Source organism: Lottia gigantea (assembly GCF_000327385.1).
Source record: "Lottia gigantea unplaced genomic scaffold LOTGIsca_50, whole genome shotgun sequence".
Classification (NCBI taxonomy): Eukaryota; Metazoa; Mollusca; class Gastropoda; family Lottiidae; genus Lottia; species Lottia gigantea.
Genome location: NW_008709716.1, coordinates 77,933 through 105,211, shown reverse-complemented (window position 1 = coordinate 105,211; position 27,279 = coordinate 77,933). Strand labels below are relative to the sequence as shown.

The following is a 27,279-nucleotide window of genomic DNA, read 5'->3' as shown; positions in this document are numbered from 1 at the left end:
TCTGACCCCGCCTCGATGACGTCATAAAATATGCATATAGTCCCGAACGTACCAGTACTAATTTCTGAGAACACGTCCAGCTACTAATCAGAAATGGCCGAGATAGCTACTAATAACGCATGTTCCAATAAATCATAAACCGGCGATTAATAACGATGTCACGAGAGATGGAAGAAGAAGACAGTTACTAATCAACAAGTTCATGAGAAACGAAGCAATGACAGAGAAAGTTACGAATGAAAAATCAGAAATGACGGACCCAGCAACTATTAACGAATGAAAAATCAGAAATTGACGGCTCCAGTTACTAATAACAAACAAAGACTTTTGTCTTGAATGGCCTTCCATACTGAACTACCGATGAGGAAATTATTTTGTACAACAATTGTTAACACTGTTAAGGAATATGATTTTTCACGCAAAGGTCCGCATCAATTGAATCTGTCAATTACTTGTATCACCATATCCCCCCACCCCCACCCCCTTTTTTGTAACTTTAAGTCTTGCTTATATATTTAGGTTAATGTGGGTAGAGGAATTTCATCATGATACAGGTCAGTGCCCGTAAGTGATTATTGGAAATGTTCAAGAAGACACTGTAATATATTCAATCAACATATGTTAACAATACCGCAATTTTCTTTATGATCAAATCATCATTAATACATTGATTAGCTACACGACTTAAAGCCATTTAACATAATTAGAAATATCGACGCTTTGTGTCTCATTTCACAATTCCTTGTTTACTACAAGTATCCTCCGCTATTCAGAAATACTTCGCAGTTATATTTCAGATCAGATATACAAGTTCTTACTGAGCAGAAATGGAGAATGTAGATCCAACTTATTTTCAATATTACCTTCTTGGTAGGCCCTACAAAATTTTTTATTTTATTTTTTCAGCCAACACAGATTGAAGGTAACAGTATATATGTCTTACAACTCACCCGCCAAGACAGAGAAATGGGCATATTACTACGCTAATCTATGTCGAGCAAGACTTGAAATTAGCAATTCAATAGGCCAACTATAGATTGTATTTCAACTAATCCTAATAGCTATCAGCTGATACCCCAGGGAATTGTATTAACTTCTAAATCTTGTGAATAATTCAATATCCTTTTCTAATCAATTTCTCTTTATGCCATTAACACAATAACCTGAATCTATTTTCATTTGCTCTCTTGAATTTAATAATTCATATCTTTTTAATCCTACTATGGGATTAGTAATGGTTCTACATCGTTAGTCAGAAATCAGTTAATTTGTTTTTAAATAATATAATACCTCACTCGACCGGTTTCAACAATGACATTTTTGTTTTTAAATTTATTTTGTGGGTCAAAGCAATATATTTTTATGTCATATATGTATATTTAATATTCAAGTAAAAACCTGTCCCTGTGTGGTTCAGAGAAAGTTTTTGTTATATTACATAGAATAACATTATATAGTCTGATTTAAAGCAAAAATGTTCATATAGGCTAGACGTTTCAATTTTTACGAACGTTTAGAACAAATTGTCGGCAATTATTAGATCGATTAAGTGCAGAAAGTGGCGTTTGCTTCACTAACTACTACTTTAGGGAATTTGATGGTCCAAATGTAACCTAATGAAAAAAAAATCGTTGTAAAATGTTGGCCAAAATAATGTTGTAGATTTTGGTGCATCTTTTCACCAATCATATTCATACATAGTTGCAACCCCCGACGTCAATCAGGATAATGTTTGGTTTACATTCAACGTCATAGACCCGAGTGACGTTATGTTCTACTTCCGCTAAAAGAAATTGTAGATTTTTTTGTTTGTTTTAGAAATTTATAAGAACCACTAAACACAAATTTAAATGATAAAGGCCAAGAGAGAAACAAGTTGGAGGAAATTTCAAAAACTTGTCAACTCTCAAATTTGCCAAGTTGGACTGTATAGTGAAACGTCTGAAAAATTACAACAATTAAGAAAGGATCTGGAAAAATCAAATGGAAACCGTTCACATCTAGAGTTTCGCCTGATTTCATACTGCACTCTTCGAATATTACAGCTAAGTAACTGTTTATGGACACAAGAAGAAACAGAAATGTGCAATCCCGAAGATAAAGAAGCAATCAAACGAGGTAAGATCTAGATCTAGGCCTACATGATTCTGGGGTAAAACGAATTAATTCCATTGAATTATTGCATACATGCATCTTGGAGTAAAGATAGGCCTATCTATGTTGAAAGATCAAACTAGAACCAATGACTGTTGCAAAGCTTGGGGTTAAAATCTCCGAAACCATGGAATGTCGAAATTCAGATAATATGGCTTGTTTTTTTCAACATTAGCCATCGAGCCGTTCTGACCACAGAAATCAGTCTGAAGGACTAGGCCTATGGTAATTGTGCCTTCAACCACAAACTAGTTACCTCAAAGGTAAAGCTAGATTGTCAGACAATATTTAGTTATGATTCATGATATAAAACGTTTTGACATTTCTTTGCATAAGCTTACTTTGCACAACAACGAAAAAATAATCAGCTTTTACAAACCATTTCAGAAATACGAGATAGTTTGTTGAATCTTGAACTCCGTCTTGGGAAATACACAGATGAAGTTATTTACAGACATTTCAATGAAAACGATAGGAAATTTCGAGAAGAAGAAGAACGTTTGTTTGACACTATTGAACACTTTAAGGTTAGTTGCTAAATATGTTATATCCATCTGGAAGTTTGATTATATTTAAGGAAGATTGTACCTGATAGTCTATGCTACGGTCACGTCAATAGTCCTTATTATTCCCCCTTCTTCGTCCATTAACTAACGTAATTTTCAACCTTTTTTCCGAATTCGATCATGTATAGTATTAGTTAGACGCAGTGGACGCACAGGACAAATGGTGGATACGTTAGCTTAAGGTTGCAGAAGACCAGATAATCCTAAAGTAACATCGGTTATCTGACAATCGAGATGGGGTGTTCATACCGATGTAGATGACGATGTACGTACAATGTATCATTAACAACCAATTCCATTAAAATATCTCGATGTTGAGTATCACTGTATATCTTTTTTTTCTAGAACCAAGAGACATCTGTAGTAGACGTAGAAATCATTAAAAGCAATGTATATAATGTTTGTGAGAGAGCACAAGATATGGGATATAACATAGGGGAGCTAACTCTATCAAACGATATGGCTGAAATATTAAGCACTATAAAGCTTCTATCTAGATCATTCTCAGCAGCAAATACTAGGTGAGTTTAAATTTTTTTTACACAATACAAAACGTTCGAGATTTAAGAACAGTTTTATCTGCAGATGCCTTTAAACGTACTTGTTGATTTAAACTTCTCGAACCGTCAAAGAGTCTTTGATTCAGATGAGTATGGTATATCAACTATACGACTACACGCGTATTGGTTGATGGCACGGTTTATTCCCAATTTTACACAGAAGCTCGCTGGGTTATAATGAACGCTGTCGTCAAGTATTTTTCGGTTCTTAAAGTGTAAATTATAGATTCAGCTTATATTCAGACCACAGGCTTGTCCTTTCTATTCTTCTTTACAATTTTCAGAAATTCAACAAAAAATTCAAACAGCCAATCTTCTGCTGGGTTAGAAAACATAACTGTTTGTCCGTGTGAAAATCAACCGTCAGAAGACAAACAAGACTGCAGTGAAATAGTGGACTTCAGCAGTGACTATACCGGAAGTGAGCAATCAGCAGAGTGGACCACTGCTAGAGCTACGGCTTTGCGTATCAAAAACATCCCTAAACTTGATTTCCAATTTTTGGATTCAGATCAAGAAATAGAAGAATTCGACCGAAAATATTGTGATCATGAGGTATCTTGTTGGTCGTCCAGAACGTCATCATGTATTACAGAGGAACTTCAAAGAGAGCTAGACTATTCCTGTGTTTTCAAAACAATTGATGAAAAAACGGAAGTGTCCTCTGTGTATGAATCACTGTCGCCCAGTACAATTCCATCAGATATTGACTCGGAATTCAGATCAAGTTCCAGAGCTAGCTCTTATTCCCAGGCAAAACGTAGGACAAGTGTACGTTTAATGGATCACCCTCACTGTTACGGAAGTTTTACCTTAATTTCGAGGAATCAGGAAACAGCTGTGTCTGATGGACTAGGATCTTTTACAATGGATGACTTGTCTGGTTGCGACTCAAATGCAGTAAATTATGGTCATTCCACTGGATTTGTGAGCAGAACTGTTCATTTGAATCATAGATGCAACACGTTAAAAAGAACATTAAACACAATTACATCTTCTATTACCCAAACAATCCGAATGTGGATTCCATTCGATCCTTCCTATTGGAATACCATGTCTCTATGTCTAATTGTAGTATTTTGCCTTCTTTTGTTAAGAATTTCATGGGTTTATTTCTGTTGTAACGGTCCAACGAGAAATATCTTGAGGTATTCATTCTATCCTGAACTTGACAATATAAGTTTTCTTTTAGAATTTTTATATAGAAATATGGAAATAAAGCATCATGGTTTACCACCTGTTTAAACAAAAACCATATTTTTCTTTTCTTACCTTACCATTTCAGACAAAACTCAACAAACATTCAAGGGGTATTCCGTTTTTTTTTTGTAAAAAGTTTTTATTATCAAATACTTCGTAAATTATACCTAGAAATATTTCTAAAGTATGCTATTTATGTCTATGTATATTCTTGATCTGGATTGATATTTTGAATTTGGTTTAAAAGTGTTAATCAAAAACGGAGAATACTAATTGTTAATGAAGCAGTTTGACCTAGTTTTGGTGTTTTTCTACAATTAGGCGTTTATTTTACAGTAGTTTCTAACAGCTTCCAAAAAGCATACCGAACTTAAAAACCTTACGTAATGTGTTTAGAAATTAACGCCTGGATTCCATTAGTTAAAACTTTCAGATATGTTAAAGGGCATATTTCTCTACATTTTGGTGTGTAGTATTCACAAATTTGAGCAAAATATTTTTAGACCTACAAAAAAGAGGAATGTCTTTTTAATTACACCAGTATGTAATTATTTAAACCTGTACCCGGTGATAGTAATTATTTGCAGGCTGTGGGTCAGTAATTTTTATTTATCCTAAGATGCTTGCTTTATTCAAAGGATGTAGGCCTGTTTTTACCTAGTCTATTAGTACATTAGACTATGTCACTGTGCTTCGCATCGATTATACCTTAACGTTCAAGAGAAAACATAAGTAGTGTATGAGCTTATATATTGGTCGTATGGGGATTCCCCATTCCATTTCATTTCATGGGGAAAATGCGACCAATATATAAGCTCCCAAAAAAGACCTAAACTCCCTACATTTCATAAATTCTTACAGCTAAACATCCTACATTTCATAAAATTCTTACACTAAAAAATACCCTTCATTTCATAAATTCTTTCACTAAAAAAGACCTAAACTCCCTATAAATTATTACACCTAAACTCCCTTACATTTCATACACCAAAAAACACCTTCAATCAATTTCCTACATTCCATCAAAAAAAAAGCATATTAAAAATACCCTTATATAAAAATAACATCTGGTTTTAAATAATGTAGAAGGGAGATAACTCTTTTTTGGAAAACAATTTTCTACTCAAATTTTAAACCTTAAAAATGGCCAATAAAATACCAGATCTAATCTTTAGATTATACGATCCGATTCGTTATTCGTTTAACAAGAAAAAAGAGGATTATATTATATTCTCACCCACTGTTGGTTCTAAATCCCAATTGAATGATGGTGGTAGAATTACCTTCGAAATACATTCATTATCGAATTGGTTGCTTCTTTCCGATGCTTATTTCAGATGTGATTTCAAAATTAAAGATGGAACTCAGAATCAAGTACCACAAACTAATACAACGTTAGAAAACAATTTCTTTCCATCTTTATTTAGCGAGATGGTTTTGGAAGCTGGTTCAAATCCGATAGAAACAATTAAACACCCTGGGAAATTCGACACAATGTTGAAAACAGTTTTATATCCTACAGATTTCGATTCAGTCTCAGGTTGGATACCCGATGTTGGCGATGGAAGTGTTTTAAAAGAACCGGTAAGAAATCTTGCAAATGAAGCTGATTTAGCTAGAGTGAGAGTTGTTGCTCAAAACACAATAGAAAGAGTAGCACGAGCAGCTAATCATGGATTCGAAAAACGAGTACTTCAATATAATAATATTGTTGAGAATAATAGGTGGGGTAATTACGTAAATTGGAAATTATATCCTTTATTCGGTCTGTTGGAACACAGAAAGGTTTCCATAGGGTTACCATATAAAATTCATCTACAAAGAGAAATCAACGATGATAAGATATTCTTTGGAGAGAATGGTTCAGATGCAAAATTAGAAATAACGAATCTCCAACTTTTCATACCCGTAATAACACCATCAATTTAGGTAGAAACGAGAATATTCAACTCGTTAACTAAAGATATTGAAATAGCTTTTCTTCATCGTAATACGGTAGGTAGCATGACTTTAACTGGAGAATCCACTACATGGCCAATCACTAACACTATTAAACCAGCAAGATATTTAATGGTTGGTTTCAAGAACTTAGCAGATTCTCAAACGAATAACAATAATGTCTTCAGAGTGGCAATGAACCAAACTCAAGATCCTTTAATCCATAAAGTTCAAGTAAGATTAAACAACGATAATTATCCTAACCAACCTTTAACAATTAATCCAACCACAAAGGATTATAATGAATTGTATAGAAACTATAAAAACATTAATTGGAAATCCACCTCAGTTTGAATATGTAGATTTTGCACTTAATCATCCAATCTTCTGTTTTGATCTATCAGCTCACCAAGAAGATCTTTTCCAAACAGGAGTTAACATAAATATTCATATTGAAAAAACACAAGGAGATGTAACCGGTTATTGTTTACTACTCGAAGAAGCAAAACATTTAATTAAAATAGCAGATAGAAGAAGATAAGAATTGAGTAAAAAATACACCCTTAAAAATGAAACCAGAAACTTTAGTTATGCAAATAATAGACGTTGTTGAAACAGATTCCCCAACTGAAATAACTTTCAACGGTAAAAAATTCAGTATAACTAAAAAACTTATTGATAAATACAAATATTGTAAAGTTAGAGACGATATAGATTTAGAAAGAATTGATACAAATGTAAAAAAAGGTGGATTTATATTTTCCCTACCTTTAATATTTGCTGGTATTACCGCAGCGGCTACAGTGGCTGGTACTACAGCTGGTGGAGTAAGCGTTGCCAACGAAAAGAAAGCTGCTATTGCAAAAACTGCTGCTACAAAAGCTGCCGAAGAAAAGAAAGCAGCCGAAGAACATAGACACAATTTAGCATTGGAAAAGTTGGCAGCAGAGGGTAAAAAACCTAAAACGGAAAAGAAAGGTTCAGGAGTGGGAGATATGATAGGCACAATGAAAGAATTTGGAAAAGATTTGGTGAAGAAACCAAGAAAACTGTTAAACAAGGATTAAATAAATTAGTAGATAGTATTGACACAGGAGAAATCAAAGTCAAACATAAGGGTAATGGAATATTTAAAAAAAATATACACACTGGAGAAGGAATATATCTTTCAAAGTATAAAGGAGAAGGAGTGATTTTTGGAACAAATTAAAATAATAAAAAATGGGCAAAAAATTTAATCATTCAGAAATATTTCCTAATAACCCAATGCTCATGTGTATATGCGGTAGTTCCGGTTCCGGGAAAACTCATCTCACTTTTAACATGTTGACAACACCAAACCTTTTAGATTTCGATTGTTTGTATATCTACACAACAACACCAGAGCAATCGTATTATCAATTTCTCAAAGCTTTAGAATATCTACCAAAGAAAGATGTTCAAGAGCTATTTCAATATTACGAAGAAAACGAAGAGGAAGTGGAAATAAAAGATATCATAGATAACTACATCGAAGGAAAGAATCCAACGGATATAAAAGTTTTTCTTACGAAAAATGTTAATATCCTAGACTTGTCTAATATTGATAGCAAACGAAAGAACTTAATATTGTTTGACGACTGCGTTGCGCAAAAAAATCAAGCTGTTCAACAAGAATTCTTCACCAAAGGAAGACATCACAACTGTCACTGCATATACCAATCCCAATCTTTTTACGGGATGGATTCTATGTTCATTAGAAAAAATGCGAATTGTTTTTTATTATTTGAATTAAACGATAAAGATTTATCTCAAATCATTCAGTCGATAAATCACGGAATGGACAGAGATACATTTAAAAAGGTTTGTAAAACTCAATGGAGAAACCCAGATGAACATGGATATGTATTTGTAAATACTAGAAAACCTGCGGGTGAAAGAGTTATGATCGACATATGTTAATTTTATTTTTTTAAAAATGAGTAACGATTGGAATAATATTTTAAAAAGAAATAAAGAATATATCAACGCTAAGAATAAAATAAAGACCCAAGTTGAAAATAACAGATTACAACAACTCGGATTAACGGAAAATCTACAAACTCTATTTCAACCCATATTAAAATCTCAAGAGGATATTAAAAAGAGACTCATCCATCCTATTGAACCCATATCTCCTATAGAACCTCATCACCCAGAACCGAATCCATATGGTGGTATTATAATTAGGACATTAGATGATATTAATAGTCTTTTTTCAAACCCTAAAGCAGATTTAACAAAGAGTATTACACCAATCATTGATGATGAGGGGTTATTGTTTAATGGATTTAGAATAAAATTTAGGGCAAATTCCCCTATATTCAAAATCGATACAAAAGACTTAATATTTACATTAACGAGAGGATTAATAGATTTAATGAATGGAGGGTATATTGGCATTGCCGATTACAAAGATTTACTAGCATACTCAAAATTTCTACATGCAATAAGAAAGTCGGGACCCGAAACAAGAAGATCGAAAGCAGTTGAAACATATTTAAATAAAGTTTTTCTTGATGAATATGAAGATGAGGTATCAGATGATTATGCAGAAGATTATACACCAATCATACAAGAAATAGACGATTTCGATGATATGGTGGCATCTGGACAAGGTATCCGACAACAACGAGGAACTACTTAATAGATTACGAGTAATATTAGCGGCAATGAAGGAAGGACATCGATCACACAGACAATACAATGAAGTGAATTGTATACTAAAAAGACTCCTAGAAAAAGGTATCATAGATAAAAATGATTATAAAAGCTTGATTAAAAATGTCAAATAAAGAACAACTATTCGTTATCACCTCAAATAAATCAGACATTAAATTATCTCTAGATTATGAGTACGAACTCGATCGCAATCAAGAATATGAATTGGGATTAAGTATTTCTCTGTTTACAATTCCATTAGAAATATCAACGAAAAAATAACCAAATAAAAATATCAACAGATAATGGAGTTACGTTCAAAACCATACGTTTACTACTAGGAAGCTACGAATGCATAGCCATTAACGAATACCTATCTGAATATGGAGGAAGTGTCAATGGTAAAAACAATATTGAATTCGAAGGTAATTTGAATCTGAACAAAATAAAATTGATATTAAGAAATAATAGTCAAGTTGATTTCAACGTAGAAAATTCATTGAATGCGTTACTAGGATTTGATGAACAAATATACACCCAATCCACTTTAGCACCACACACAGCTAATGTCGAAAATGATATCGATGTGATAAATATACATTGCAATTTGATAAACGGTGGATTTTTCAATAAATACAAACATCAGATTATTTACAGTCTTCCAACATTCACTGTACCGGTAGGATGTAGAATTATAGAGAAACCATTTCAAACGACGTATTTACCACTTAATTTATGATTAAAAATATAAATCTGGAAATCAAAGATGGTAAAAATAGGTTTATAGCTTTTGATAACGAGGAAATTGTTATTCAACTTCATTTAAAACAAAAAAAATTAACACTCTTCATTCTCTTCTTGAATAGTTAGATAATCGTAATCATCAAATTCGTAGTTTTCATCCATGTTCATTTCTTTTCCGTCGTTGTAAGGATACATGATTCCTTCACTGTTTGGTGCTTTTCTCTTAACGAGATTTAGATAACTTCCTTTGGAATAACTACTCCATTGGTGAAAATTTTTTTACCCATGGTTTCTTAAATTCATTCGTTACACCGTGTTCATTAGCTAATCGAATATAATCTTCTACGGTTATCTTATCTTTAGAGTAACCCTTAAACGTTTTTATTTCTTTTAGAACACCATCGGAAGTTAGAATGATATTGTATTTAATTTTTGGCGCTAAATATAAACCAAATATAATTCCACCATCACCGTAATCATTCTTTCCTTTACAATAATCATTTTCGGACACCAACCCACCTTCATTTAATTTATCCCGATTGCTAGACGAAATGTAAAAACTATCGGTATCCGTATAGTATATTTCAGGCTTATAAAATCCATCTATCACGCGAATAAAATTATTCATTATTTTTTTACTGTGAGATAAAACGAATGATCCCAAATGACTAGGTGTTAGTCGTGTAGATTTAGGAGGTGTACAGTCAAATTCTTTTTCTTCTCCATTTATCTCAACTATATATTGACTATCATTTACTTTTTCATAGTTTATAACGTGTGAATCGAAGTTGGCTTTTAAAGTCGCTTCACTCCATAGATGTCTCGATGTAGTTATATCCTTCTGAATAGATTTACCATACAATGAATTACCTAATAATTTCATGCAATTACTACCTACGATATTACCTTCTCGTTTATATTTATTTCTTAGATCTCTCAAAATTAAAATATAATCTCTATAGGGTGGAGTTTTAAAATTTTCTTCGTAAACTATACCATCTAATATTTTAATAATTCGTCCACCGACTTTCACTGTTTCTTGAATATCGACCGATGTTAAAACGTCGTGACAGAAACCATTTCTGAACCTGATTTTAGTGCCAGTTTCCTTTTTACCTATTCTATTCGTAAAACTGATTTTATCTTTAGCTGGTATGGGTTGGAAGAACATGTTAGTAGGATATTCAAACCAGACTTTTAAAATAGCCGTTCTAGGTCTAAATTTCTGCTCATTAAAGAGATTAACAAATTCTTTATTTTCTTCTTGTCGAAATGGTCTACCACTTTCCGCTCTCGGATATTCGCTGTCTAAATCCGACATGGCGGAAGCGTACAAACCGTTAGCATCAAAGGCCATTAGTTTAGTACATTTTATTTTTTTAAGTCTCGAATGAACCTCCGTTTTATCTTTTGGGTTAGCACTATATTCTTTGAATAAATCAATTATATTATCACTTGGTGTTTCTGTGTATTCCTTTAATATATTACAAATTTCTTCCATTTCATTCGTTTCAAATGATTTTCGATTTGTCGAAACTCTTCCTCCTTTAATACTTTGTCTGATAAAATATCTTATAAAAGGGTGAGTATGTGAGTAAACTTTTTCTACGTTTTCTTTTTCGGTGTGTTTCGGAACCATTCTAGTACTTTCATACCATTCTTCTTCAACCATTTCTTTATCGTAATGATATAAATAATACCAACCCTTTAAAGATAAAGAAGGAGCCGTTAGATTATTGGAAATATTCTGAAATACAACTTCTTTCATTGCTTGATTGTATTTTATCAAACAAGCTCCGAGACATAACGTATCTCTTTAAGCGTAAGGTTCCCATTCGTCTCTTAAAGATTCCCAATTATCTTTGGTGTATTTTGCAATATTAATATCGGTGATCTTTCTCAAATTCATCGGTAGATTAGATGAATTACCCCATGCCTCTTAACTAGATGATTCATGTTGATAGGAACATATGAAATTAATATTTTGCAAATAATTAGAGTTACCCTTTATTTCTTTCTGTCTATTCCATTTTTTCTGTAAATCTTCATCGGTGAATGAATTAGTTAAAGGTAGAGACAGAATTCCTCTGGCTTTTTTTAAAGGGCATTGTGTTAGTTTTTTTACGTTTTTGATCATGATCCAGTTATCAAAACCGCTACCGTAATGAGCAATTAATGTTATTCTTTTTTGATCTATTTTTCCTAAACGTTGTAACATTTGATCGATACAATCTGTACCTACAAATATTTCTACTATATTCATTAATTTATTATAAAATTCTTCTGGAATGGGATCTGTCGCCTTTAAATCTGGAAAGAGATTATTTATTCTCTCTAACATTTTTCTTAGTTTTTCTAAATTAATTAACGTGCAAGAAAAAGGTATGGCTTTATTTTCGTTATAGGTTTCGCAATCCCATGCGTATAAACAATCATCGTGAATGGTTGGAAAAGCGTTTAGTTTTAGAGGTGAAACTTGCGTTATCGCATTATCATCTCTACAAGTTCTCCATACGTTTTCATCGTAATTATCTTCTATTTCTGTAATGCCTAAGGTTTGGTTATTTCTTCTAATGAGACAGAAATGCGATTTATGTAAGTAAAATACCCAATCTAATTCCTCGGATACTTTCTTTGGTTGAAAATGTCTATGTTTGGGCATATAAATTTGAAAATTAGTATTAAATTTCTTATTGAATTCACAGATTCTAGCAGTTGTCATAACTCCTTTACTGTTTGATGTTGAAAAACTGTTGATGAAATCTTGAAATTCTCTCGTGTAGTCTTCGTTTAAAACACGATTAACACACTTTACAAAGCAGTATCCATCGCTCGGTATATAACAATTTATACCGCTATATTCATTGATCTTTTTAAGTTAACACCACCACCCTTTTTTGATCTTTTTCCTGTGAAATACCAATCAGAAGCATCCGATTTATTATCCACTGTTGCGAAGAAATTGCGAAAAGTTTTGGCATTAAAGCCTACAAATTGCATGTATTGTTTGTGTCCTCCATCTTGAATTATCTCTCCATCTAATTCAATTTGCCCTTTAAATGTTAAAAATTCATCAGAGATAAGCTTAATAACATTGGAAAAAAGTTCATTTGATATGAATTTTTCATCGTCTAAAATTTCAATTTTATTCATATTTTTTAAGTATCTATTTTTAACTAGGAATTTTTAACTTTTATTGATGTTATTTCCACATCAAATTTATCTAAAATTTCATTGAATTTTTCTAATTCTTCAATGGTTATGTTCTTATCTTCTCTCGATCTTTCGAAAAAAATGAATAATTTATTAAGATATGTATTCAAAATTTCTGTTTTCTTTTTATAATAAGCTTTCTGTTTTGATGTAAAACCTAAAGTAATCAAACTACAAGATGAAGTTTGAACGGCAGTGAACGCGGCTAATACAGTTGGGACAATTATTGGAAGCATTAATCCACCAGTTACGGCTGTTGCCACCGTTATCCCTACTGTTAAAACTGTACTTAATGTTTTGAAAACAGAATCAATTCTACTCCATGTTTTTCTGCATTTGTTGAATTGTTTTAGTTTTTCTTTTAGTTCGTTTTGTTTGTCTATCATATATTGCTATCTACTTTCGAGTTCAATTTTTTAGGTAATTAAATTAAATGAATTTCTGATAAACCAAAATCTGCTTTGTCTATAATATCTTCAATAACAACTTCTAGAGATATAAACGATATTTGTTCTTTCGAATCATTAATCTTATTCAGATGAACTGAAAATTTTGGTTTTTCAATAGAGAATGATATATAAACATATAGCACATGTTCTCTTATTGGTTGTATTATAAAAAATAGACTTTGTTGACTTTTATGAATATCAATTGAGGTAAATAAACCTTCATCAACAAAATATAGTTTTACATATTCAAAAACTGTCGTTCGTAAAAACTCATAAATCTTTATTTTTTTATTTTGTGGTTCTGGATTTCTAATAATACTTGTTGATGGTGGACTTTCCGTTTCCAATATCATATTAAATTCACTCAATGAAAATTGATCTTTATTTTCTTTATCTGGTATGATTAACATTCTAACCTATCTATATATTTTCCACTCGTTTTAATTTCATATAAGTGATTAACCTTCTTGTTTTCGTCGTTAATTTCAAATTCTTTAGTTTTTACATTTTTTGTACCATTGATAAACTGAAGAACTTTACGAGCGTTGAAATTATTAGATAAAAGAAAGTTTTGTCTGAAGAATATTGAATCAAATTTTGCCTGTATAGGAAAAATAATTTCAATTACAATTTTTTCATGGAAAACAAAAAAATGTTTATCTTCAGAATCAAGTATTGTAAAGGGCATAGTTAAATTTGGAGAATATACTCTTATATTTACTTTAAATCCATATTTTTTATATTCATACTCTTTTGATCTATCAATATTATCAGTAATGGGAGCATCTTTATTACTCAAACTTCCAAATGGAAGACTAAAGTAATATGATTTATTTTCTTTCTTGAGATGTTTTTCTAATGCGACTATATTTTTGTCCTGTTTTAAAACTAGGTTATTAATAGTGGTTATCTGTTGTTGAATAACACTATCATCAATATTTTGTATTTGTTGTTGAATATAGGTTTTGATTTCGCTATCATCAATATTTTGTATTTGTTGTTGAATATAGGTTTTGATTTCGCTATCATCTATGTTTTGTATTTGTTGTTTAATATTTGATAGTTCTTTTTGTAATTCACTGTTAAGTTTAGTTTCCAGAGCATTTAATTCCTGTTGAAACGTATCTTCATTTTCATCTGGAATGTTATCTATTAATTGTTGAATGTCTAATTTTTGTTTTGCAATCTTATCCTCTAATTTAGATATTAATGAAATTAAATTTTGTAACTCAGTTTTATTCGCTACGTTGACCAATTCTTTTTGAATAAAACTTATTAAACCTTTTACCTCTTGTTGTAGTTTAGTATCATTAATACAATTTTTATTATTTAGTTGACGTTTGAAGAATCTTTTCACATTACTTATTTTATCTTCTAAATGGTTTTTATTTACTCCAATTGCATTTATTTGTTCCCGTAAATATTTCTTGTGAACGGCGTCATTATCGTTTTCCGGAGACTTTAAATTAGTTATGGTAAAATTATTCATATCTAAATCACCTTGAAGAGTGTCTCCGATTTGATCCACAAAGTAAGGTTTCGCTTTATTTATCCACGCTGTAGTGTTAGGTTTTTTAGTTTCTAAAGATAAAGAACCTAATCCAAACTTGTTCGCCATTTTTATTGAGTTAAATTTATTACAATTTCTTCGAACTGTTTTCCTAAACTCAACTGGTATAAAACCCAAAGTGAAAGCTGACCACAAAACTTTTGTCCCGGTAATTGAATTTGAAAGGAAGAACATTTGATTGGTTTATTAGTCAATTGGATTATCTCTTCAGTGGGTTCTCATACATATGCATCGAAAAAATATAAGTCATTTGAAGAGTCTTTGTACAAAGCAGAATGATGAACTCCTTTTTGATCGGAAGTATGTATATTTGTTATCGCGTAATATTTACCTTTCTTATATTTCAGATCAGTTATTTCATCTCTCATACAATAATAAAACGGTGATATATTTAACTCATTCGCCCATCTCATAAGTTGAAAGTTTGTGGTTGTATCGGTTCCATATTTATCGAGAAAGATATTCATTTTTAAAAGTCGGTTTTTTGAGGAGTATGCGGTAAGTATTGTTGAAAACCCAATTGATGAAATATATACGTAGTTTGTGTTTGAAAAAAATTGTATTACATTCTGATAAAACACATTCAATAATATTTTGAACATAAATTTGCATTTAAATTTAAAAAATTTAAATTTAAGAATGCGTAAATGCTTGTCTACATCTAAATTTCTTTATCTTCTATCAAATTCTTCATCATCATCTTTGTTTTCGAGAAACTCATTCATTTTTAAAAGTCGGTTTTTTGAAGTACATTTTGATAAAACCTTCCTATGATTTGTTCTTTGTCTTGATCGATTAATTCATATGTCGGAGGTGAAGTGGTGTTTACTTTATCTACGATGAATATTTCGTTCCAACGTAACCTTTTTCGAATTTGCTTTAATATTTGAAAATACGAACTCGATCTCTGACTTTAAATAGATGAATGAATATTGTTATTGTATTCATCTACAACCTCTGGTAATATTTTAAGCCATTTTTGAGATTTCAATTCCGTGAATTTTTTAAATAATTTATTTTTTAGAGTCCTGTTAAATCTTTCTATTACTACAGCTTTACCTTCAATATGCGTACTGTAAATTTCAAATCCCAGAGATTTCATATTTTTGTTATAAAATTCACTTCCTTTATCTACCCACAGTTTTTCTGGATGACGGTTAGATTGTTTCATAATCGTTTCTAATGCGTGTTTGACTGATAATCCTGTTTTGTTTTTCAAAGGAATAACCCAAACATATCTCGTATACAAATCTATAACTGTTAAGCAATATTTAAATCCTCTTTCGACTGGCATATGAATTAAATCGGCTGACCACATTTCATCTTTTTCAAACACTTTGACTTTTAAAAAGTTTTTAGTTTTTCTAAATTCTTTGTGAATTTCATCCGCTAATCCCATGCCTGATTTCATCTTTGCTTTTAACAGTTTTATGATTAGAGCCCTTTGCATTCTCTCTTTGAAAGTTGGATTTGGAATATTTTCAAGTTCGATTATCATTTGTCTGTCTGCTTCGTGTCTGAAGTTTATGTCTTTGTTTCTGTATAGTATGTCGTGTTAAAGCGCAGCGGCGTCAACTCTATTGACTGCTTCTTCGCCCGGTTTTGGTTTATCATTTTCGTCTAATCGCAGATCTAACCTGGTACCTGGACCGGTGTAATTATGACCGGGAAGATGTTTTTCTCTGGGATATTTCGCCCATGGAAATCCAGGAAGAGAACCCAATGATTTTTGTATATCTGAACCAAAATAAGTTTTTAGAGCGTGAGCGACTATCATTTTTATCCTATAACTTTAAAACCTTTTCCTTTCCTTTCTTCTAATCTCCTGTTTCGAAGTTCTCTTATTAGCTCTAATTCTTTCAACTCGTTAGATTGTTTCAATGTGTCGCTTATACTCTTTCCCGCTTCCGCGATTGAGCCGATGGCTTTCGCTCCGGTTGAAATGACTGATTTGTTTTTTGAAACAAAGCTAGCTACTTTTGGAATTATTGTTTTACCCAGAGAAAATAATGAAGAAAAGATACCGTCGCCCGAATAATCTTCGAATTTGTGTTGTTCGTGTTTTAGAATTAAACTCATCCTATTTTTAAATGAGTTAATTTAACGAAGAAATTGTGTTTCCAAAAAAAGATTTATCTCCCTTTCAAGACTAAAAATAACATTATTTAAAAACGAGGCTATTCAAAAATGTTATGTTATTTTTATATGAAATGTAGGAAATTGATTGAAGGTGTTTTTTTGTGTAAGAAATGTTGGGGTTTAGGGTGTAATAATTTATAGGGAGTTTAGGTCTTTTTTTAGTGTAAGAATTTATGAAATGAAGGGTATTTTTTAGTGTAAGAATTTATGAAATGTAGGATGTTTAGCTGTAAGAATTTATGAAATGTAGGGAGTTTAAGTCTTTTTTGGGAGCTTATATATTGGTCGCATTTTCCCCATGAAATGAAATGGAATGGGGAATCCCCATGCGACCAATATATAAGCTCATACACTACTAACATATGCTATCAGCTGAGTAGGTCCATCAGCTTCCTTTTACTCGTTTGATGCGTTTTAAATTTTTAATTGTTTATAGTCTACTCGTTACCTACTTATCATAAATTCATTTTCAAACTCTGACTTTATGTCTGACTCCATATAACACCATTTCTAGTAGTGCCAAGGTATCCGAATAGCATTCAATGTGACGTCATGTTCATAACGTAACTATGCTATCCGGTGACATTTCTCTCAATGAAAGACAAGGCAGCAGGACGAGTTTCTGTGGTTAAAGAAAATAGCAATATGGCAAATCGACGAAGAAAGAAGCGTGTTAATTATGGTTCGGGTGTAGGGGAACAACTATCAGATATGGTCAACTCTAGTGCCGAAAACCAAGGTGAAATGGGTATCATGGATGTAAATCTCGACCAGTCTCACGATTCAGTAGGCCTAAGTTTTGCTTCGGATGAAGATTCTAGTTTTTCCATATCAATGAGCCTAAATGATAGTATGCCAGAAGATATGTTAGACTTGGAGAACACTGAAACGGAAGAAGGGTTATTCATGAATAATACTAATTCTGACAGAGCTGTAGGTCTGTCTAATACTGGTTTAATCAACGACGATGAAAGAATCATAGAGACAAAAGCCGACAGAGAATATTACAATGATGTTGATAATGGTTTTGAATGTCTTTATCACTCAGCACTAGATAAAGGTAAGACTAAGATTCACTTGGGGCCTTTACTCGTACCTGCAGTATTAGATCTACCTAAACTAACCGTGTTGAATATGGTAGCCTACTTATGATAAAAAATCACGAGGAATCGAAAATTGTTGTTTTCTTGTTATGAAATCACATGCATGTATTGGATAATATAATATTTCATTCCGAGTGATGTATTATAGACACACTTCCTTTAGTTACCTGTACATGAAAGCATTGTCTAAAATCAAACCCGAAGGCTTCAGATCTGCAATGTTTTTGCGTTTAGACTGAGTATAATCTTTTCAATTGTGTAAATTATTTTAGTTTCAGAGTTAAATAAGGCTGGGCTGTTGACGAATTTGATTCTTTTAACTTTTCTTTCACTTCCTTCACTTTGGATTTTGTGGAACTCTTTGGAAAGTATCGATAAGTTTATTCCAGCATTTTGTAACTTCACTTTACAATCTGTTTGTGTGGTAGTATTGGCTATCACTTTTGTTCTTATATGCACTATTTATGTCTCTCGGCAAATACCTGGGAGGTGGACAGTGTTTAAGATCAATGATTCCCTTACTTATGATGGTAATGATGATCAGTCTATAGAGAATTTTAATAAAGGTGTCCAAACAAAAGTTCGCGGAGATGGCCTTGCTAAGATTTATTTAGAAATAGACAATTGTGAGACCCAACTAAAAGGCGTCAGACGTCAGTTTCTAAAATTAAAGCGAAGTTACGCTCAAAAACTTGCCAAATTAAAAGTCAAATCTAAAGAACAGAGTGAATTTTTAAGTCGTCTGCAATTACAATTTCCCGATTTAGAGAGAGAAAGAGACTTGCTAATCGCGGAAAAGGAAGCAATAGAAAAGCAACACGAAGAAGAAAAAAGGAGGAATCGTGAACTGATTGGAAGATTTCAAAGATTACAACAACAATTAGGACGCAATGGACAACGACAAATGGTTAACCCGTATTAATGTATTGATTTAGATGTAAGAAAAAAATACAAACAGATTTTAGTTAAAAACTATTAAAAGTTTACTCCCTTACACATTACAAATTTTACAAGTAAAGTGCTTTCTTCTGAAAATTCCTAATGAGTAAACTTATAGCCGCCGTTTGCCCTTATCTGGTTTCCATTTGGACTTCTGTAGTTCAGGCAAATTAGCAAATGTCATTCGAACCATAAGCATTTACAGGACGTACAGGTGCAAATGAGCGTACAAATATACCCGTTATTCATACTAAAACTATGAAACCTCTTAAAAGAGTAAGTCAAAAAATGCAACTGAATTTGCTAGTTGAAAAATTAAATCATAAAATTTATGAAAGATTTTGGATGTTTCAACTGGCAAAGTCAGTTGCATTTTTTGATATTTTGATAACACAGCATGGCACGTCCACAACCTTTCGGAACACATTCGCCGCGAACAGACGAGGTGCGTTTTACGGTGCTGGATTATCGAAACAGTAGAAAATAAAAGAAACGAATTGTGCCGCACGTGTCCGTAAGCTATTCTCACCTTAAGACTGACTTACTGACTGACTGTCAATATACCTTTAACAGTTATTATTTTATGAGTGTTAAACTTATTGTGAGATTGTGTCTTCCTAAATATTTCAATTTCGAAAATCTATAGCAGAATATATCTTCAATGACGCACAAATATACTTGCGGATAGTGTCAGTAGAAAGTTTACCATCAATGATGACAAAACGATTTGGAAAATTTGGCCGTTGCTGATAAACATTCTAAAAATACTAACTTTTGAAATTGAAGCAAATTCTTGAACGTTTACCTAACGTTAGTGAAGCAAAATTTAGTTACCCATCACTAAGTCATGCTTAATATTCATGATGATCAAGTGATCTAGCGATACGTTTATATTTTTATTTCACATTGTTATCTCGGGTTTAAAATTTTTTTTATTAATTCAATAATAAGCCTTCTTGTCACACAATACACAAATATTTCACAAATATTAAAATATATTTTTATAGCAACCTATAGGAAAATTCCTGTTTCACCAGTAAAAAATGTTTATTATAATTTCCATGGTTATTAATGTTCCTGTGTTCTTTTAATATATTATTTCAGATTCTGAAGATTATGGATTTTCATTCCAAATATTCAAACTATATTATACAGTGATGTAACCTATTTTCGTGGATATAAGGATTCAATACCGAATTTCGTCAAAGTAAAAAGAACGGAAAAAAAAATTTATGTCTTAGATGTTTCCTCAGATATTCTACAAAATAATTAAAATTAGTTTGTTTCGATTTTCTTTATGAATCCCTCACTTTGACCCATATTTCATGAGTAACCAACTCGACTACGGCGGCAAAATGCGTCACCTATTTTCGTGTACTATGTTTGATCTATAAATAAGTCGAGAAAAACGCGTTGTATGCATACCCAGTTATAGGTGTTATACTCTCCTATAGAAACACTGGCCTAGGTCACAAGTAGAGACAATGGATTTCAACATGAAAACTATTTCAATTCAAACAGAATATGTTTTACTGAAGATTATTCATAGATTATTACTTCTGGAGAGATTACAAAAAAAAATATATTCAACTCAAATTCCAATGCAATTGTTTCAGGGCGTTGATGAAAAGAGTTCTAATCTACCATGAACCAATACATTACTAAAGTTTTTATTTCTTTTATATATGACAGAGACCTTTATATCTGTAGTATTGTAGGTTGCAATGAAGGGTATGGTTTGGTTATTTAGGCCGTTAGGTATAACTGTTTGTAGACCCAGTGGTATAATTAACTTCTCTTAATATTTATCTTTAATTTCAATTCATTATAACTAGTGACAATTCCTTCAAAGAACCATGATTTAAAAAAAAATAGTGACTGACAAAATAAGATACGTAGCGTGATTTATTGCTAAAAGTCATTGAAACAACATAAGAATATGGCCCACTTTGTGTTCCATAAAATTTCCCTGCTGACACAGAATCTAGATTCTAGCAGACGACACTTGAATTCCGATTTCAGCATGGGATTATAAGGAAATTCGGTCGATTAAAAATTGTGACGTTTGGTATTAACTGAAATCCGCCATTTTGTATTTGTCAAAGTAAACATTAATACATTTTACCTTGCTTGAAACTACTGGATTCATTCTACTAGCTGACATTGTAGAGATAACCTGTGTTTATCAAAACAAGCAAATGCGGAGGCCACGCGAGGTCGCACATGTAAATTATTTATCCTTTCCGGAAATGCACGAAAAATATGTTAGCACGAAATTAGGTTACTTGACTGTACTATTCAAACTAATTGCACAAACAATACTCTCTCACTAGAGGTTTACGCCTACATGTCTGTGCTTGTGCTCTAGGAACAAACCTAAAATTTTTAATACAACGGGATCAATAAAAGCACCATGCAAAACTACCAAATAATATACTGTATCAAATAAAAAAATTAAACATAAGTTATTAGGTATTCAGGGTAGCATTGACTGTTATCAAATATAATAAATATATTTGGTCTATCTTCACAATTAACAGCTGAATCATACATTATATTGGGGTCACGTGGGTCAATTGGTGGAGGTTTCTTCATTTTTGGCGTGCCTTCTGTATATTTTCCAACTAAAACTTTGCAAACAAACATGTAACGAAAACCATCTTGATCTGCTACAGTATAACCATCAGATATTCTAGATTCCGTAGCAAAATAACAACCATCACCATACAAACCATTTTCTACCAGCCTCATGTCCAATCCCTGGTGTAGAATTGGGTTAACAACATCTGGTTTGGTTCCGTGAAAAAGCAATTTTTCATTGACATCAAATTTTGAGGATCTTTGCATAGATCTTTTCTTACTGGAATGAAAAAATACTTCAATGGATCATCATAATAGGAAATTAACATAAATATGTCAATGCCAAGGACTGTGTTACTGTTGGTCTATTTGGATTTTCGACATTACCCACAAGTACGTGGGAAGCAGGAGCTACACAATACTTACGTGATATAAGCTTCCCATCTATCAATATTTTGAATCCTTTCAACTTTAATTGGCTTTCTATTTCCCGTCTTGAGAAAATGTTTAACAACTTCGCGATATTCGTCAGTAACTCCAAGCATGCCGTCTTTAATTTCCACTTTAATAAAACCTTGGTTTTGTTCCATTGGAATCCAGTGGAGAGGATGCATTTCATCCCTTGAAGAGGAGGGACGTCTCTTTTTCACAGACATCATTACTCTGCAATAAATATGTACCAGTACACACACAAATTGAAAAGAAGTAGAGGTTCAGGCAGAATAATTCATTCAGTCATGAAGGGGAATCCTATTGTAGTCTCCCTGCTAGTTCTATACAGTTAGACCAATAATGTCAAACTCTGGTTTGAAGAAGTATCTTGCTATAACAACTGGTATGAACAAGCACAGTGAAAGTAACAGTGGCCAGATATTCTGTAAGTATAGTATACCTATCACGTATTTTTAATTGACAGTACTGGTAAGACATATCTTACTTATAGCTTACTTTTTCAATAAACCTTTAGTTTCAGCGGATACAAGATCGAAAACCGTCTTTCCTTGTTTATTTACTATTTCCAAATCAGACCCAAACTGTGTCAATACATAGGTTATATCAAGCTTCCTTTCAAATCCCTGGCGTCCACTGGACTGGCTGTAAATAGTCTGAAAGTACACGTTAAAACACTTTCAGCATCGTCATTTTGCACTTAAAGCCATAAAATGTGTGAGGGAGTGTGGGGGAGGGGGTGTGAGTGAGGGGGTGGGGGCATCCACAGATCCAGACCGGCGAGTGGAATACGAAAAAAATATTTATACATACGGCAGCATCAATATTAGTAAAACTAAACTACATTTTCATCATTCACAACCACAAAACTGACATTGGAATGGAAATATCGACCTTACATACGAGCGTAGATAACTTCAAATCACCAAAAATTGCCTACCTTGTCCAAGCATATATCCAAAGCCGACAAATGAGCCGGAGTATTACCATCTTTGTCCTGACAATTAATTTTTGCCTCTGAAAAAACAATAATAAGCCTTAGAAAATAGGTACGTTAGTTAAAATTATATCTATATTCTATTGGTAATCTTATTGTTTAAATCCTGTGATTGATTCTAATTTATTCAGAATTTGATGTCTTAATTCTTAATTGAATGAGTATCATTCGCTTTTGTAATTTATTTATTTACCTGCACTAAGCAATAAATCTACCATAGGTTCAGATTTTTGGATTACTGCTAAATGAAGTGGAGTTCTTCCATCGACATCTTGAGCGTCCACATCACATTTGTTCTAAGGTAAAAAAGGAACAAGTGAATCACGTATATAAATCTCACAATTGGCAATGGCCATAAAGGTGTGCCCCAGTAGTCGCCACGTGCCTGGTTCATGGCGCTTACTGCGATTTTTTCAGTCGTCGGTGTGTCGAGTCAACTAAATCCACCAATAATTAATAAGATTCTCCTAATTGCCGCCGATGATAGCAGTCAGATTTTCTGTCAGGTATAGCTATTTTTGAACCGCCAACGAATCACAAACGCAGTTGCTACCATTTGCTTATTGTATTTATCTATAGTCGATTTATAGCAACAGATTAGTTATGAATCACCAGTCGACCAATGCACACAGACAAAGCAAATATGGTACTCTACCTGCTTTAGCAAAAGCATTGCTAATTCATTGTTAGCGTTAATGGCAGCTACATGTAATGGTGTATGTTTTCCAATTGATGTTCTCAGTGAATCCATATTATCTTTTTTTGCTGCCATTTTTTGGAATATTCTGAAAAATTAATTTGAAAACAGAAATCAAAGAAACCGTATGATATATTGGTGAAAATTAATAACTTTCTTTATTTAGCCCTGTAAATTTACACATAATTCAAGGCTCTGTAAAACCAACAAAAATAACGACATCGGCATATCTTAAAGATAGGTTTAGCACCCTTATTAATAATAATGAGGGGATGGATAAGAGTGTGTTATTATATTTTGATGCGATTTGATTACTTTTGACTTTTGTATTTCAGTATAATATGTATGTGGAAGAAACAAACCCTTCAGGGAGGTGGTTGATAACAGCAGAATGGACAGGAGTTATGCCGTTAACATTTATTAGATCAACCTTAACATTTTTACTGGATAACATCAGCAGTAGAATATTCTTATCTTTATCATCACAGTCTACAGCATCATGTAATGGACTATCACCTGATTCATCCTGAACATAAAAAGAGCGGATAAAGAAATCATAGTGACCGAATCAACAGTGGAGTTGTTTTTAATCTACATTACGTTGCATCCCAAATGATCGACATAATGCAAACGATTTAGACAAACTGAATATAACATATATGTATGGAAGACAAAGTAAGATATAAACAAATACGAACAAGACAATTAAAATGTTATACCTGTGTATTGATATCGCAATTCCTATTCAGAAGGAATTCCACTATGGCATATTCCTCTCTTATAACTGCCAAATGGAACGCAGTCTGTTTTTTCTTGTTTTTTAAATTGATATCGGCTCCTTTCGAATGTAATAATTTTACAATTTGAAAGTGCTTTCTGAAATGGAAAAGCCAGCCCCATATATTTTATTACATTAAATCATTAAACATTCACATTTAAAGGTACAAATAGTTATATTCTTTGGGACTTACCATTTGACATAGGGAAAAGATGTTCTATGCCCGCCTTGAAAATTTTGTTAACCCCTACATGCCACTGGAAGCCTGCAAATAAGAGTCTTATTAAACTTAGTTTGATGAGACATACGCTCAACTATTAGCGCATATTGCAAAACGTACCCATCTGCGGCAAAATGTATTGGTGCATCGCCTTCTTCATCTTGTAGGTTTATATTGGCTCCATTTGATAGAAGATATTGAACAATTTTATCATGACCTTTACTACACGCCATTTGTAAAGCTGTTTTGCCTTTTTTAAATATATCCACCTGAATTAATATATCAACATTATTGTACACAATATCATCGTTTTGTATTTTTCGGCAGAATGAAAAAACAAGTTTTGCCCCTGATACATTTTCAGTATATCAAGGGCGGTTACCAATCTGTGTCGAATCAAAAATCTGATTTGTTCATACAAAATTAAATAAAATTCTGACCTAAACTGTCACCTCTATCGCGTTCACAAGCAAACAAATGGGGTTTTTACTAAGTCAATGGCAATAACTCAAATTCCATTCATCGGAAAATTGTCAAATTCAAACTTTTCCAAGTTCTCATTTAAAGATCCCATTATAATGTGAGCGTATGAAAATGTAGACAAAATTATGAACTAGGCAAAGTAAGTCTGGTTTTTAAAATCGGCCATATTATCTTTTAATTCGATTAACTACAATTCCTAACTGAGTATAGAATAAAATATAATACTATAATAAATAACATGATATTACTTGTGATTTATCTGCTGAAAGGATAGCTTCCAGACCATTAATATCATTCTGTGCAGCTGCTGCTACCAAACCCTGTGATGCTAGTGGCATCTGTAAAATCTGGGCCAAAGCATTTTCAGTTTCGTTTTCAATCGCTAGAAAAAAAATGACCTTGAATGTTTACAAATACATTATCAATTCTTTCAATATGGAAGTTCCCTCTGATTTGATATTTATTTCGCTAAAAAAAAATGATGAAACTTTTTTTTCTAACTAATAAAAATAAACTAATAAGAATAAAATTTCAAAATTGCACGATGGATTATTTGAAGGCTATACCACATAGCCTGTGTTTTTGTTTTATGTGATTTTATAGATTGAGTAGCCATGGGGAAGGAAGTACTGACGATGAATCTGTTGAATATATACACAGCCAATTGTAATGTTAAACAAATAAATAAATAAAGAAACTACCGTCAAAATCTTCCAGTTGTGCAACTGATGTGGTTGATAAAGCTGATGATGAAGCAGTACTAGAAATCATAGAATGGCTCTCCAGATATTTCAATTCATCACTTGATATTTCCGATTTATCAACTGGTGAACAGCAAACGGGGCTGTAGTAAAAATCTCTGTCTTTCACCTGTACCTTTAAGTCACCATCGTCACAAACTTCTATTATTTGACCTATCTTATCCTTGGTCTGGAAAAAATATGAACACTTAAAGTAATAGATTCACCATCCGTTTGACCCTTCATATCTTAGTTTCAGAAATTGGGATTTTTTAACTAAGCTAATTAATAGACATACCTGTTCCATATCTTCGACCCAATTTCCGTGTCCCTCTTGTAGTTTTTCCATTTTAGGTGTAGGTTGATTAAGAATTCTTACGAAATCTTTTCTCTTGAAAGAGTGTTTCTGTTAAATTCACAATAAAACAAAATTAATATACCTCACTTATATACTTATCCTTATTCCATTACTTCAATTATTTTCATCTGAGAAGATCTTTCATTTCAACTTGACTTTCACTTTCACCCTTGTCCAATTCTAGTCAGTCACAAGCTGTGGGGTCCTTTTTTAGTAAGATGATAATTTGTTCACAAAGCATCGATCTGCATTGATTATTCATGTCCAAAATCAAATCTGAAAACATTTGCTTCATTTTCAGAGGCATTGAAATCAGTTCTCATTTTTAAAATCTTTATCTACAGGCAATGCATATGATTGCCTTTGAAAATTTTTTAAGCATTCTTACTTTAATCAGCAAAGATCGTAACAAATGCCATGTCTGTGTATTGTGGTATTGTAGTGAAATCATTCTATCATGTATTCTTACTATTGTTCCTTCTTTATTTACATACTAAAATACAAGATAAACTATGGACATGTAAAAGGAACCAACATCCGTGAAATTTCTTTAATATTGGTGAGCTTTTGCTTGGCATCTTATGGCTGTGTTTCTAAGGTAACTTTAACGTATTTTCAAATTGACAAATAAAGATCATATATTGTTAAGAGGTTTGTTTTGTATGGTGTTTTGACAACTCTATATCTACGGGCCTGCTATGCTAACAGTTATGTAAATGAAT

The 27,279-nt window shown here is 32.3% G+C and overlaps 8 protein-coding genes across 8 annotated transcripts; 5 read left to right on the top strand and 3 right to left on the bottom strand.

Annotated features, from left to right (window-relative positions):
• Positions 1-1,777: 1,777 nt before the first annotated feature.
• On the top strand, positions 1,778-4,525 carry LOTGIDRAFT_234370 (hypothetical protein; the record flags this gene model as incomplete). Its single annotated transcript, XM_009062190.1, has 4 exons — positions 1,778-2,118; positions 2,542-2,681; positions 3,066-3,241; positions 3,565-4,525. Exons 1-4 carry the CDS (start codon positions 1,851-1,853, stop codon positions 4,523-4,525), a joined length of 1,545 nt encoding a protein of 514 aa, XP_009060438.1. The 5' UTR covers positions 1,778-1,850.
• Positions 4,526-5,623: 1,098 nt separating this feature from the next.
• LOTGIDRAFT_165175 (hypothetical protein) lies at positions 5,624-6,409 on the top strand (the record flags this gene model as incomplete). Its single annotated transcript, XM_009062189.1, has 1 exon — positions 5,624-6,409. The coding sequence occupies one exon, from the start codon at positions 5,624-5,626 to the stop codon at positions 6,407-6,409; it is 786 nt and encodes a 261-aa protein (XP_009060437.1).
• Positions 6,410-6,987: 578 nt separating this feature from the next.
• Positions 6,988-7,485, top strand: LOTGIDRAFT_165174 (hypothetical protein; the record flags this gene model as incomplete). Its single annotated transcript, XM_009062188.1, has 1 exon — positions 6,988-7,485. One exon carries the CDS (start codon positions 6,988-6,990, stop codon positions 7,483-7,485), a length of 498 nt encoding a protein of 165 aa, XP_009060436.1.
• A 154-nt stretch (positions 7,486-7,639) lies between these two features.
• LOTGIDRAFT_125521 (hypothetical protein) lies at positions 7,640-8,359 on the top strand (the record flags this gene model as incomplete). Its single annotated transcript, XM_009062187.1, has 1 exon — positions 7,640-8,359. One exon carries the CDS (start codon positions 7,640-7,642, stop codon positions 8,357-8,359), a length of 720 nt encoding a protein of 239 aa, XP_009060435.1.
• Positions 8,360-10,097: 1,738 nt separating this feature from the next.
• Positions 10,098-12,563, bottom strand: LOTGIDRAFT_165172 (hypothetical protein; the record flags this gene model as incomplete). The annotated part of the gene is made up of 2 exons (XM_009062186.1): positions 10,098-11,546; positions 11,967-12,563. The coding sequence occupies 2 exons, from the start codon at positions 12,561-12,563 to the stop codon at positions 10,098-10,100; spliced, it is 2,046 nt and encodes a 681-aa protein (XP_009060434.1).
• A 1,343-nt stretch (positions 12,564-13,906) lies between these two features.
• LOTGIDRAFT_165171 (hypothetical protein) lies at positions 13,907-15,121 on the bottom strand (the record flags this gene model as incomplete). Its single annotated transcript, XM_009062185.1, has 2 exons — positions 13,907-14,104; positions 14,225-15,121. The coding sequence occupies 2 exons, from the start codon at positions 15,119-15,121 to the stop codon at positions 13,907-13,909; spliced, it is 1,095 nt and encodes a 364-aa protein (XP_009060433.1).
• A 2,700-nt stretch (positions 15,122-17,821) lies between these two features.
• On the top strand, positions 17,822-19,271 carry LOTGIDRAFT_234369 (hypothetical protein). Its single transcript, XM_009062184.1, has 2 exons — positions 17,822-18,272; positions 18,588-19,271. The coding sequence occupies exons 1-2, from the start codon at positions 17,858-17,860 to the stop codon at positions 19,235-19,237; spliced, it is 1,065 nt and encodes a 354-aa protein (XP_009060432.1). The 5' UTR covers positions 17,822-17,857; the 3' UTR covers positions 19,238-19,271.
• Positions 19,272-21,708: 2,437 nt separating this feature from the next.
• LOTGIDRAFT_125447 (hypothetical protein) lies at positions 21,709-22,113 on the bottom strand (the record flags this gene model as incomplete). The annotated part of the gene is made up of 1 exon (XM_009062183.1): positions 21,709-22,113. A coding segment is annotated over one exon (405 nt), but the record flags the coding sequence as incomplete, so codon positions are not given.
• Positions 22,114-27,279: the final 5,166 nt, after the last annotated feature.

Bases quoted from the DNA above. Each gene is read 5' to 3' on its own strand.
- LOTGIDRAFT_234369 (XM_009062184.1), top strand. From the start codon at position 17,858: ATGGCAAATCGACGAAGAAAGAAGCGTGTTAATTATGGTTCGGGTGTA. The intron at 18,273-18,587 runs GTAAGACTAAGA...AAATTATTTTAG, and splicing joins TCACTCAGCACTAGATAAAG to TTTCAGAGTTAAATAAGGCT.